Source organism: Gopherus flavomarginatus, chromosome 9 (assembly GCF_025201925.1).
Source record: "Gopherus flavomarginatus isolate rGopFla2 chromosome 9, rGopFla2.mat.asm, whole genome shotgun sequence".
Lineage (NCBI taxonomy): Eukaryota > Metazoa > Chordata > Testudines > Testudinidae > Gopherus > Gopherus flavomarginatus.
The window spans coordinates 18710854-18724725 of record NC_066625.1 but is presented as its reverse complement, the minus strand read 5'-3'; the positions used below and the strand labels follow the sequence as shown (position 1 = coordinate 18724725).

Sequence of the window (13872 nt, the reverse complement as noted above, 5' to 3'; positions counted from 1 at the left end):
TCATTATGGCCAAGTCCATAAATTATCGTCTTCTTGGGCAATTAAGAAAAGCCTAGGTAGGATTCAGTGTTTTGGTGTGCGTGGCAAATCCAAGAAATTAATGTCCCATTAAGAAGATGAATGTGGGATGCATTCTGTTTATCAATGTGTCTGATGGTTGACTTGCCATTTCGTGCAGTGATAAAGTGTCATACAAGCTATATTTCTTGTGATTTGTAGCACTTCTGTTGTTTGTTTGGTTCTTAATTCTACTTTAGCATAATTCCTGATTTAAGTGCTTCTGAGTTTGAAAACACATGGGTGAGCAACAGAAACAGTTCATCTAGCTGAGTGACAAAATGTGTTTAAAGTACTCAGGAATCCATTTTAAATACAGTGTTAATAAGAAGAAAAAATCTTGATTTATATCAGTTCCTGGAAAAGATTCAAAATCTGTCCTAAGATTGATGCCTGTTCCCCCACTGACCTCAGTGGGAGTCATGTAAATATAAGCAAGGGAAGAATTTGACACTTAATAAATTCCTCTCACGTCAGAAGGAAATTTTTCTTTCATTGGAAAATAGTCATCCAGATACTCTTGCAAAGAGTTTTGTTTGGTGCGTCTCAGATTGTTTTCTCCTTTCACAGTTGATTCATATTAAGAAAGACTAGGAAGCACAAAGCCAATCATTTTAATCATTTACTGTATTTTCTGACTCCTCTTGGAAGACAGATCTCTCTGCTTTTGGACCCAGCTTTGCTCCCTTGTGTACATACGGAATAACTCCATTGGCTTCAGTCAAGGCTGACAAGCTCCAGAACCGATCCATCGTCCTGCTGAATGACATTTCTTGTTTCTGAAAGATCTCACGGCTGTCAAATAAACCAATCCGTGCCCCTACTATGAGGACTACAACAATCTTATGATCAAAGGTTGTGAGCTAAGCAACCAGACAGATAATTCAGGATGATGGTTATGCTCGTCATGCCATGTCTGTGCTGCCTTTCCCAATAATTTTCTTCAAGCGATGAGGCGGTGAATTAGAATTGGCAAGGTGGTTGTTGGCTGGGCACTGCAGTTCTTTTGCTGGCTCACACAAATGAGGCCAGCAGGAAGAGCACAGGGAGGCTGCTTCAAAATGTGCTGCAGATAAGAGTTAAAGTTTACAGTGGTCATTGTGGTCCATGCATACAACCAATAGTATAGCGTGGGTGATAGGATCACTACAGTTCCGATTAGGCTCATGCCGCTTTTACTACTATTATGGCTACCGCTCTCCTATTTTGCTCCTCAAACTCCACTTCCTGACCAGCAGGTTTTCCACAACACCAATACAAGTGTGAGATGGAAAGGTGAGTGTGAGAGACATTATGAGAGTGCTAGTGTTGAGGTGCCAAAGTGCTGGCGAAGTTTACAGCAGAATTGCAGTTGCACAGTAGATTCTGAGCACACTATTGTGTCGAATTTTATCATTAGAGGAAACATCAGAGGGATGTTTCTTCCTCATCAGATGACAGCCCCAGACCCCTCAAAAATGATTTGTATATTTGTTTGGGTGTCCTTGTCATCTACTGCACACCTAGATTTAGGCTATATCTTAGGAAACCTAAAATTTAATGCACTTGGAGGGGAAAAGATTGATTTCATTTAAAGTATTAAAAGACTTCAGCTCTAACTGTATCATTGGAACACTAAGTTCATTTCTGGCCTTGTTAAGAGTTGTGATTTATCACAGAGAATAAAATAAACCAGGTGGCAAGCAATTAGTGTGCATTGTGTGAACCTAATGGTCCTGCTTATGAAGAGCAATGAGAGACAAACCCATAATCAAGGCATAATTTCTTTTGGGCAAATTTTATCTTGAGATTGAACAAGGATGGAAACAGGAGCTTTATACCAATGAGACAAGGTAGAATTCAAGCTTTCCAAGTATACCCAGCACTCACATCTTGTTTCGGGAGCCTAGAATAATCTACCTTAAGAGAGAGGTCTATAGTATATGTCTGTCTCTATGGAAAACTATCCTATGATGTGATGTGGTATAAAAGCTTTTCCATTGTGAATTTGGAATAGGCGGTTTACTCCTGAATGTCAAAGCCACAAGAGAGCTCTGCAACTTGTCCCAAATGACTGTTAATGAAGCCTTGATACCAGCCCACATCCTCATGCTGTCTGCGTGTTCCACATACGTATCCAAAACTTATTTTAAGAATGTTTTAGGGCAGGGCTCAGTGGGAGGAAGGGATAAAAAGTTCTCAAAATTGCTTAAAATTATCTTCACTATAAAATGCCACAACTTGAAACCCTCAGCCTCTCTCCTGCACTGAAATCTGCTCAGCACAAGAGAGTGTGTGTCTGAGGGGGACATCAAGAAGCTGGTTGTGATTTCCTGATTCTGTGGACTGATCTGCAGTGGCCCTGGCCCCAATGTAGATTAAAGCAGTGCCTGGGCTGCTCTAACATACATCATCTAGCTGAGGTCCCCAAAAGAATGTACCAAAGCTGGAGACTGCCAGAGCTTACTGTGCTCCAGCTGTACCACACCTCTGTCTCCAACATACCCCTCACTCCTTAGACTAGGGACTCCTTCATGCTACGTCTAGGCTGAGGTATGGGATTTCAGAGTATCTTAGTTTTATGCTTTGGCCTATCATTGTAGTATTTGACCATCTTCCACATAACATTAATAGCAAAGTCCCTAGTGGATTTTATTGAGTCTCTGGCATGTCTCCCTTTTTGGGGTAACATCTCTGCTTGAGGTAGGGTCTTTGTGTGGTTGCTTTTTTTCATTGGCAGGGGTTTATTTGGTAGAAAGGGGTGTCAGTGTTGTGTGTGTGTGTGTCATTTTTATGGTGGAAAGGCTTGGTCGAAGAGGAAGGTTTTGCAGCATTTCCTAAAGACAATCACGTTCTGGATTCCTCTGATCCCTTCTGGAAAATTGTTCTGTAGCTGGATCCTTTTGTCCAAGATTATTTTATGCACAGCTATCACATGCTTCATCTTGGGCTTTCTGTTGAGCGTTGTCCTGGAGGAGCACAGCTGTCAGTCGTTCATAGATCGAAATGTGGTCTGTAGTGTTGCTGGGCCTTGATCCGCTAATTGCTTTGAAAATTAGGACAAAAGCCTTAAACTGGCATCAAAAGCCGGCTGTGAGCCAGAGGAGGGACCTCAGTATGGGTTTTGACGTGCTCCTGTTGGCCTAAACCATGGAGAAGGCAGGCAACTGCATTTCTGTACCAGCTAGTGCCTGTGGATCACCTTCACATTCAGCTTCCATCTGGTGAATTACAGTAATCCATCCTACAGGTGACGAAGGCATGGATCACTGCAGCCAGGTCCTTGTCCGGAAGGAAGGGACAAAGCAGGCATTTTTAGATACTGATGCTAACCTGGTCATCCAAGCTCAGTGAGGAGTCAAAGAGCGTCCCCAAGTTTTACACCATTCTGACAGATTGGAACTCTATGCCTTCAGTGGAAAGTGGAGACAGTGACTCTTCTACTTCTTCAGAGCATTTCTCCTTTCTGAGAAGCATCATGTCGGTCTTTCCTGGATTCAGCTTCAGCCAGCTGATTTTCATTCAAGAGCTGATTTCTGGTAGGCATGCTGACATTTGAGAATGAGATATATACAGTAGAACACCAGAGTTACAAACTGACCTGTCAACCACACACCTCATTTGGAACTGGAAGTATGCAGTCAGGCAGCGGCAGAGACCAAAAAAAAGGTGGGGGGCAGCAAATACAGTATAATACTATATTAGATGTAAACTACTGAAAAAAAGGAAAAGTTTTTTAAAAAAGGATTTGACAAGGTAAGGAAACTGTTTCTGTGCTTGTTTCATTTATATTAAGGTGGCTAAAGGCAGCATTTTTGTTCTACATAGTAAAGTGTTGAAGCTGTATTAAGTCAATGTTAACTTGTAAACTTTTGGAAGAACACTCATCAAGTTTTGTTCAGAGTTACAAACATTTCAGAGTTACAAACAACCTCCATTCCCGAGATATTCGTAACTCTGAAGTTCTACTGCAGTTAAGTGTCAGCAGCACACTGCTGGCCACTGAGTCCATGGCATCTCCCTGTCTCTCTCTGCTCTCAGGTAAAAATTGAAGAGAAGAGAGGTTAGTATGGATCCCTGCAGAACCCCAGAGATGAGGGCAGCTACTAATTGCCAGTCTAAGTTCTGCTGGGCATGGAGCTCTTGTCTGTGTGAATGGCTAAAGGAAGGCCATTTTTAGTCTCACCAGAGCTGTCTCTATGGCGTGTCCTGATCTGAATCCTGGTTTTGAGACATCTAGAATGTTAGCTGATATCACATGTTGTTGGAGGTAACTAGCTTCTGAATTATTTTCCCCAAGAAAGGGAGGTTGGAGACAGAACAGTAGTTGAGAGGTCTTCAGGATTTAAGGGTAGGCTTCTTGAGGATTGGGTGAGCTATTGCATTTTTGAAGAGGTTAGGTTGGTGTGCTTCTCTGAAGAAGACATTGGCCGTTCCTGTTAGTAGTGGGCATAGTTGTTTGCTGGCTTTTACCAGCCAGGAGAGTCATGGATCCATTCCATAGGCTGTGGCTGTATTTTATTTTTCAGGGCTTTTTTATCTTCAGCAAGTGTGACAGGGCCACACTCAGGTGGATAATACAGTCTGGTCAGGGAATTTTCTTTCCCATTTAGCTCCATAGTTACGCAGTTGATCTTATCAGAGAAGTGGATGCTTGGGTCTGGGTTGTGAAGTCTGGGTTAGCCGGTTCACTATGTGAAATAGGCTCTACTGGCCATGATTCTGCTGCATTGATTGTGGAGAAGTAAAAGGCTCATTTTGCCTCCCTTGCTGCAGTGATGTAGTCCTGTAAGAGGCGTTTTTGCTGCTGGAAGATGGATTGAGAGTGTTATTGCACTACTGGCATTCTAGCTTTCTGCCTGTGCCCTTCATCTGCAGGAGTTCACCTATAAACCGTGACGATCGCCTCAGTCAGTGTGGGTGGAGTGGGTGGCTTTGGGGCCTACTTGTTGATGGCAGTGCATACCCAGAAATTGTACTGCTGTATATCATCAGCACCTAAACATTGTATTTGGGTGGCTAGTTCTCCTAAGACAAGATGAGAACTTAGAGTTCAAGAGTCTAGTGGCAGGCCAGATTTGGGTGGTCACTACCCTCGTGGGAAGGAAAAACATTATCATAACTTAGGGATGGCCATACTGGGTCAGACCAATCAGCCTCTAGCTCAATATCTTGTCTTTGACAGCATACAGGTCCAGATACTTCTGGCACTTGGAGGTTTAGTGACAGCCAGAGTGTGGGTGTGCATCCCCGACCATCTTGGCAAATAGTCACTGATGGACCTTTCTTCCTTGGCAACAAGTTCCACAGGTTGACTGAAGTACATCTTTTTGTTTGTTTTAAACCTGCTGCCTATTAATTTCACTGGGTGACCCCTGGATTATGTGAAGGGGTAAACAACACTTTTTCTCCACACCATTCATGATTTTATAGATCTCTCTCATATCTCCCTGAGTCATCTCTTTCTAAACTGAAATGTCTGAGTCTTTTTAATTTCCCCTCGTATGAAAGCTGTTCCATACCCCTAATTATTTTCATTGCCTTTTTCTGCACCTTTTCCAGTTAGATGGGGTGACCAGAACTTTACACAATATTAAAGTTGTGGGCATTATGACATTTTTATGTTTCATTATCTGTACCTTTCCTAATGGTTCCTAACATTGTTAGTTTTTTTGTCCGCCACTTCACACTGATCACGTTTTTGGAAAACTATCCACAATGACTCCAAAATCTCTTTCTTGAGTAGTAGCAGCTAATGTAGAACCCATCATTTTGTGTGTATAGTTGGGAATATGTTTTTCTAGTAAGCGTTACTTTGCACTTGTCAGCATTGAATTTCATCTGCCATTTTGTCTCCCCGTCACCCAATTTTGTGAGATCCCTTTGTAGCTCTTCGCGGTGAGCTTTGGACTTAACTGTCTTAAGTAATTTGTATCATCTGCAAATTTTGCCACCTCACTATTCACCTCCTTTTCCATATTCATATTTATGAATATGTTGAACAGCACTTGTCTCAGTACAGATCCTGGGAGGATCCCACTATTTACCTCTCTGCAACCTGAAAACTGCCCATTTAGTCTTACTCTTTGTTTCCTATCTTTTAACTAGTTACTGATCCATGAGAGGACATTCCCTCTTACTCCATAACTGCTTACTGTGCTTAAGAGCCTTTGGTGAGAGACCTTGTCAAAGGCTTTCTGAAAGTCCAAGTATGTTGTATCCAATGGGACACCTTGTCCACAATCTTGTTGACTCCCTCAGAAATTTCCAATAGATTGATGAGGCACGATTTCCTTTTACAAAAACCGTGTTGACTCTTCCCCGACATTCCATATTTATCTGTGTCCGATAATTTTCTTCTTTACAGGCACGCACACAACTAAAATTAATTAATTAAAAGTTTTATTGGGGATAGTTACAAGGGGTAGGGGAGCAGTGTATGATTAGCTAATAGGGTTAATGGAACTTAAAACATACAGTGGCTAAAGTATTTACTATTAAACAATATTTATAAACAAAGATGCAGTAAACAATATTTATAAACACAGATGCAGCATTTAGTAATAACCAATACTTACGAATACAAACCAACTCATAACGACCGGCAAACGTAGAAACTCTGCTTAAAACACGTGAACTGAGAGAGGCTTCGAGGTGATCAGGCTCAGTTACGGGTGTGCACAAGGTACACAGGACTCGTTTTTCTTTCTCCTCTTCTGCCTGCACATGGCAGACCAGCCTAAAATACCCACTATGACATCATAGAAGTGTCATAGGGGACGGGGCCCAAAAACTGTGTGTGTTCGTTTCTGATTGGTACAAGCAAAGTTTACACCAAGTAGGGGAGCAGGTGCCTGAAAGTCTGGCTTCGCCCCCAAAAGGTGAGGAAATGCATATAGTTCAGAATGCCTTTAACACTGACTGACAAAGGAAGAGGCCAGGGCAATACCGGTATGGGCAAGTCTTTTAGGATGCAGACAGGAACTTATCTTAACACTTTACTATCGTTTCAACCAGTTTGCCTGCTATTGAAGTTAGGCTCACCGGCCTGTAATTGCCAGGACTGTCTCTGAAACTATTTTCTAAAAATATGTGTTACATTAGCTATCCACTGCTCACTGCCATAGGTTTAGGTTACATACCACAGTTAATATATTTCATATTTGAGTTCCTCCAGAACTCTTGGGTGAATACCATCTGGTCCTAGTGACTAGTTACTGTTTAATTTATCAGTTTGTTCCAAAACCTCCTCTGCTGACATCTCAATCTGGGACAATTTCTCAGGTTTACCACCTAAGAAGAATGGCTCAGGTGTCAGAATCCTCCCATATCCTCTGCAGTGAAGACTGATGCAATGGCCTTGTCTTCCTTGAATGCTCCTTTAGCACCTTAGTCATCCAGGAAGGAAGGCTCCTGCGCATGTGTGTGTGACTGTCCACAGCTAGATAGTTATAGATAAACATATGCTATAATAGGCAGTTTGGATGAAAAAAATGCCTTTCAGAAAGGGCTGACTATTATATATGCCTTTTTGCTATCTGTTTACAGTCTCTCTTTAATGTATAAGCAAAGGCTGGTAAATTCACATTATCCGTGGGTTACAGGTGAGCCATTAAATCCCATATTAAGAGCACTGAAATATGAAAGCTGCTAGGAAAATGAAAGGTCTATTAAATATTTACTGTGGGATGTGAATCAGCTACTTTACTGCTAGTAAATAAAAGAAGAACGTTAATGCCGTGACAGTAAGAATAGGGCTTACCAGTAATAATCCCCTGGTACCAATCAGGAAGGGAGTGCTGTGACTGCTGAGGAGCTGGGGGGCAGTGTCTGATCTGTAAATTAAGTAGAGCCTGAGTCAAGTTCCATTGAAACCGTTGACTTTGGAAGCAACTGGATCGGGCCCAAACGACACGATTCTGGTGATCAAGGTTCAGTATAATATGTTTGGTTAATGAACAGTGCTGGGCAAAAGAGTGGCATAGGAATTCAGTCTGAGTCTGTGGTTTCCTTACCTTTCTCTGACTATAGATTTTTCCAAATTAATTTTCCTCTTTCAACAACAAAAGCAAAACAAAATAGAGAGAGAACCTCTCCCATTCACACAGTGTCTAGTCAAAGGCTCACTCAGACCCATATGAGGTCATTGGACTCATTGCAGTTCTTGCTTTAACTTTTGAAACATGAGCATCTCAACAGAACATCTCGCTGCTCAAATCAGCAATTATGTACCTAAAACAGGCATTTACATGTCTACATGGTCTTCTGAGCATCCAGCTCAGGACTGAGGATTTCCTGCTAATGTGTCCATGTGTAAAAACTAAGCTCCCCTATCAAGCTAATTTGTGCTTACTTCTTACAATACATTAAAAAGCTCTGATCTCTCATTACAAAGTGTCTGTACCGGGCAATGCGCATGGATTAAAGACAAAAGCTACTGCACTGAATATTCAGTAGCTACGTTTGGACCATAAATTAATCTTTTTTATTATTGCTTGAACACTAGATGTTCTAAGTTCTCATTCTGGATCAATAATCTGCAAACTTTAATATTTGCAAATGGGCTTTTTTTAATTTTTAAAAATCTTGCTACCAAATTTAAGTTTGTTTGTTGAATTTCCATTCAAAGCATGTTTTAATGCCAGTATTATAACACTGACAGATCCTGATTCATGTCATTGTCCAGAGGTACTATGTGTGTGTTTCTGTAAATAACATAGATTTATGCCCTGATCCTAGAAACATATACACACATTTTTAGTTTAAGCATGTGAATAGTCCTGTCAATGAGAGTGGGATAGAATTTGCAGGATCAGGACCTTAGATTTGTTTACAGAGACAACAGTAGTCATAATATTGTCTTTAATTTCAGATTGGCACTGACTGGGATGCCAAGGAAAGGATATTTCGGAACTTTGGAGGACTTATTGGGCCGATGGACGAACCAGTTGGCATGCAGAAGTGGGGAAAAGGCCCTAATGTCACAGTCACTGTGATCTGGGTGGATCCTATCAATGTAATCGCAGCTACATATGATATCCTTATTGAATCCAGTGCAGAATTTACTCACTACAAACCACCTTTGAATTTGCCACTGCGGCCTGGAGTCTGGACTATTAAAATTCTGCACCACTGGGTACCTGTAGCTGAAACCAAATTCCTCGTTACTCCTCTTACATTCTCCAGCAGGCAACCTATCAAACAAGGTAAGTGGTTTCTGTAAGTACTGTAGGTATTAAAGTTTTCAGAATAGATGTAAAATACTAGTATCAAAGACTATTTCATTCACTGTCAATGCTGTGATTAAAAATCACAGTACCGCTACACAGGAAAAGTACCAACAAAAGGAATAGTTTAGATATTAAATCTGAAGAAGCTTGTGTTTTGAAGATGAGTGAAAGTAGCTGAATCCATTCTGTAAAACATAGGAACTTTGGACAAAAGACCATTCATTTATATAAAATAAAGGATTTAAAATATGCACAATCCAGAACGTAAAGAACTTTTAGACATTTCATAATCAAAGAGCAACTATGCAAACCATAATTTAAGAATACAAGCAAACAGGAATAGACAATTTCCTTTCATTGCTGCTGTTTTCACTTATTTGTTCAAAGAGGTTTACGCTGTTTATATTGTTTGCGTGACAAAGTCCTTGTGTATAGTGGTAAGAATATTAGCTTATGAAATGTTGGATTCATCAAAATTACCTGTGATGTGTCCTTCTCAAACAACTGTTCCAACCTTTCCCCATAGCTCTTCCCTGTACACTCAAGATAAGATCCTGTGCATCTGAAATTGTAGATGACCCCAAAATGCTTAAGACCAAACCAAAGCTTATTCTCTTAAAAGAAAGGTACTACTTTTCCTACCACAGAATCATCTAGCTGTCTGAACCATCTATTCCTCTCTAATACTGTTAGAGCTGACTGCAGTTTCCATTAGAAAATCCATTTATTTGAATATTCTTTAGCATGTATCAAGTATATTGGCCTATGCACTTCCAAGTCACACCTGTGAGATCAGAACAAGTTTGTTGCTGTGAATATCTTTGGCATACTTTTTTTTACACTGTGAAATGTTATTAATATTCATAGCATCAGCCATTGTAAAGTGGCCAAATATATAAACTATCCTATTTAGTTTTCAGAAATTCTTCGTTTTTCTGACAGAGGAGCAAATAAACTGAGTCAGGCATTTACCTTACAGTGTAACATGCTGCTTCAGTAATGCAAATATCACCAGGCAACTGCTGAGAGCAAATGCAATCCTAATCTTCCTCAACAGGAGCTTGATTCCACATATTTTTTTTACCAGAACAGCTAAATTACTGATTTTTTCCTTCTAACATGTTTGGATGGAATACATTTTTGGGACTTGAGTCAACCAGCTCCTAAATGTGGGTGTTACTGATTTGTCTCTTTTAAATTAATTTATTCTATGTTCTTTGCTAATTTAACTGTCTGAATAGGTTGAGTAGAAGATGTGGTACATACCCAGGCTGTGGTAGCAGTTACAAACTTGCTGCTTTTCGCTACATTGCTCTGGATCCCAGTGGACAATCAAGCATTTCCCAGACTTTACTCAGGAGGCTTCTCTCTGTGAAGTCAAAGACAAAACTTGCAGTGGTTCAAATTCTAAATCCAGAATGGGTCCATTGATTTCAGTGGAGTTACTCCAGATTTACACTGATGTAACAGACAAAAAAATTGACCCATTGACTTCAGTGGGAGAAGATAAGGCCTATATACTTTTTGTTAAACAGCCAGAGTTACTGTGGTAATTGTAATTTACTACAGGTGTTGGATATAAAGCTTGGAAGCAATATTGTTTGCTAAAAGCAAGCAAGCAAAAAAGCATCAGGAGTGCTTTGCTAGTGACATGTTATCTCAGAAGTTTGATGTGAAAATGAAAGAGAAATTAATTCCAGGGTCAGATAGAGAGATACCACTGTAGTTAAGGTTATATCAGCATTCACAATGAAAATCTCTGTTGTTTTCCCACTCAGGCACAATGTTGTGCTCCAGGCGGAAAATTGTCATTTAGCTTTGATTTCCCAGCTTTTGTCAGTTTGTCACCACTTTATTATTTAAACAGTTTTCTGTGCCAAATAAGGGCATTGCACAGCTATGGCAGAAAAATTAGAACTTCTAAAGGAACAATTTCTGTTACAGTTACAAACAATACAAAGGCTGCCAAAAAAAGGCTTATAGAATCAAGGAACAATGCTATTAGTCTTGTCTTAAGATTGAAAAAAAAATTACATATCAGCATCACGTTCAGGAACTGTCAACAGAACAGAGCAATTCATTTTTATTAAGAGATTTTCTAAATGCTAGAATACTTGTCATATGTTCTGCCTTGGAAAATGAATTATTGCTCCAAAAACTGGCTTCATAGTACATTTCAGTACTGTACGTGTTTGGTTTAATGCTAGACCCATTTTTCCAGCATACTATAGATATAGGATCTCACTTCCAAACTAAGGCACACACCAACTACACACCAAAAATGTGTCCACAATACTGTGCATAATTTGCACTTGCAGTTGCAGGGAATGTTTGCACAAATCAGGCAGTTGCCCACACATGGATAATTACATGCCTGACTTGACCAGTGGTTGCTGCAGAACTACAGTGATGGGGCCTCTGGTTAGATCACCTGATTGGTGCACACAGTCAGTGGGTGCCTCTGTGTGTGTGCGCGCATGTGTGCATTTTTGGATGCTTCATGTGGAAAATCAAGCCATCAGACTTTCCAGTCCTGAAAAAATGTAGGATTCCCTGTATCTCCTCACTGAAGATGAAGAATGGGGGCTTGAGTCAAGCCCACTGCAGTTAGTGAGAGTCTATCTATTAACTTCAAGGGGCTTTGGATCAGGTTCCAGTTGTGATGGAGATGTGGGATAGAGGACTGAGTAACAAGGAACTATTGAGTTCTAGTCCTTACTCTGACTTCTACTGAGGCCTTTGGTAAATCGCTTTTACCCAGATTTTCAGAGGCAGTCATGCACAATTCCCTGTGCCTAATCTACAAGGGCAAATACCCCTTGTGTGGCCGGAAATGTTTGCCTGCCTAAAAGAAGGAGGATCGTGGTAATAAAACATATTTACCTAACCCACTGAGGTGTTTTGAAAATTACTTAATTTTGCAGTGTTCTTTGGCACTGGAAAGTGATAGTATGTGAATGCAAAGTATTCTGTGTTACAGGGAAAACTATTTAAAATCTTTACAGTTCCCTTTGCAAGCAATGAATGTTATCACAGATTGGGCAATATTTCCTGAATAAAGTACAGGGAATACTGCGTTAACATTATCCGTTTACACACACAAAGTTGTAATGACTTTGCCGTGAAATACACAGTAGCAACAGTTAAAACAAAAAGACAACTAACCAGGTCATGCTTCTCACAGCAAAGCTAAGAAACTCTGTCTCAGAAATCACAGCAGAGTTAAATATAAGCAAGGACTTGCATTAAATCTATCAATTCACGTAAGATAAGCTAAAAGTTCAGAACTTTCCTTGAAAGGGTTTTTCATTTACTGTTTGCATGAAAGGAAGAACACCACACTCAGATCTCTGATAGATAATCAAAAAAAATGTGTTCATTCCTATATTGTGATTCACAACACTCAAACTGTATTGAAAAATAATAATTCTGGCAAAGCTACCCACCAGGTTTAGTTTACTTCAACATCTAAATGAAGAATGCCTTTTTATATTTCCAATTAATGAGGGCATAGGACAGTTGCTAAGGGCAACCAGAATGCCACAAAGATTAAACCTCTGTGCAGAGTTCGCGGGGGGGGGGGACAGAAAAAGAAGAAGATGGTTACAGAGACGATGTGATGACACAGAACACAAGAATCTGGGAGCCGGAAAACCTACCAAACCCCTGCTCGCAACTCACAGAGACATTGATTTTACTTTTACATTCTCACCAGTTATAAGTATATCTGTTAGAATTATGTTTTATGACTTGGAAATATCTTGCATTTCTGGTTTTAATCTCAATTTTGAATGAGAATAGAACACTTCAGACCATGCACACTGTGCTGATTCATGCACATTTTGTATCTGCTGAAGGCACTCAGCATCACTTCATATCTTGCTAGACACCCAAACTCCTACTGTCTGTTGTCTTGCTACTTACTAGGACTGATATTCTGTTAAGTACCATTTGATTGTTAAAACCTCTTTTTGAGAATAAGCAATTTACAGCATGTTTTAGTCGCACCATTTCTTTTGCAGTGGCAAAACTACAGTGAATGTTCGAGCTGAGAAAATAATTCACAGAATAAATAAGTCAGGCACCAGTACTCCTCTGTGGTCCAGCTGCTTTGTGCCAGTCCAGCACTGCAAAGCTCACTGGGCTACCTTGGAAATCCCTTTGTAATCAGCTCTACTCCACCCCCTACTGGACCTAGTATAGAATATGTCACTAGGGAGGAGGGAATAGGAACAAATGCCAATGCCCTCTTGTGATCCCCAGGTACTGAAACATTCCCAAGAGAGCCAGGAATAACCTGAAGTGCAGGGGGGAAGCCAGTCCCTTGCCAACTCCAGAACTAGGGAGCCACACAGGCAGCCACCCTTTCAGCTATGCTTTGCCCTTAGGCCAGACCAGACCAGGGATCTGCCACTAATGCTTTTATTTTTATTATTTTATTTTGTTCGCTCATCAGGAAGAGTCTTGAGTGGTTACTGGATATGCACCATTCAGCATTTGAGCCGGCTGTTGCAAAGGGTCTGTTAAATCACATGGTGCTATTTCTTTTCCCTAGTTGGATGAATTGCCTTATAAGGACAGGAGCTTTGACTCTCTCTGGGAGAGG

At 40.5% G+C, this 13872-nt stretch overlaps 1 protein-coding gene across 1 annotated transcript in view; it reads left to right on the top strand.

The window, feature by feature from the left end:
• The window catches only part of XYLT1 (xylosyltransferase 1), a 328154-nt gene that overhangs the window by 304251 nt on the left and 10031 nt on the right, over positions 1-13872 (top strand). The window contains exon 11 of the mRNA XM_050967712.1: positions 8909-9242. Coding sequence (XP_050823669.1) covers positions 8909-9242 — 334 coding nt within the window. The remainder of the gene's footprint in view (positions 1-8908; positions 9243-13872) is intronic.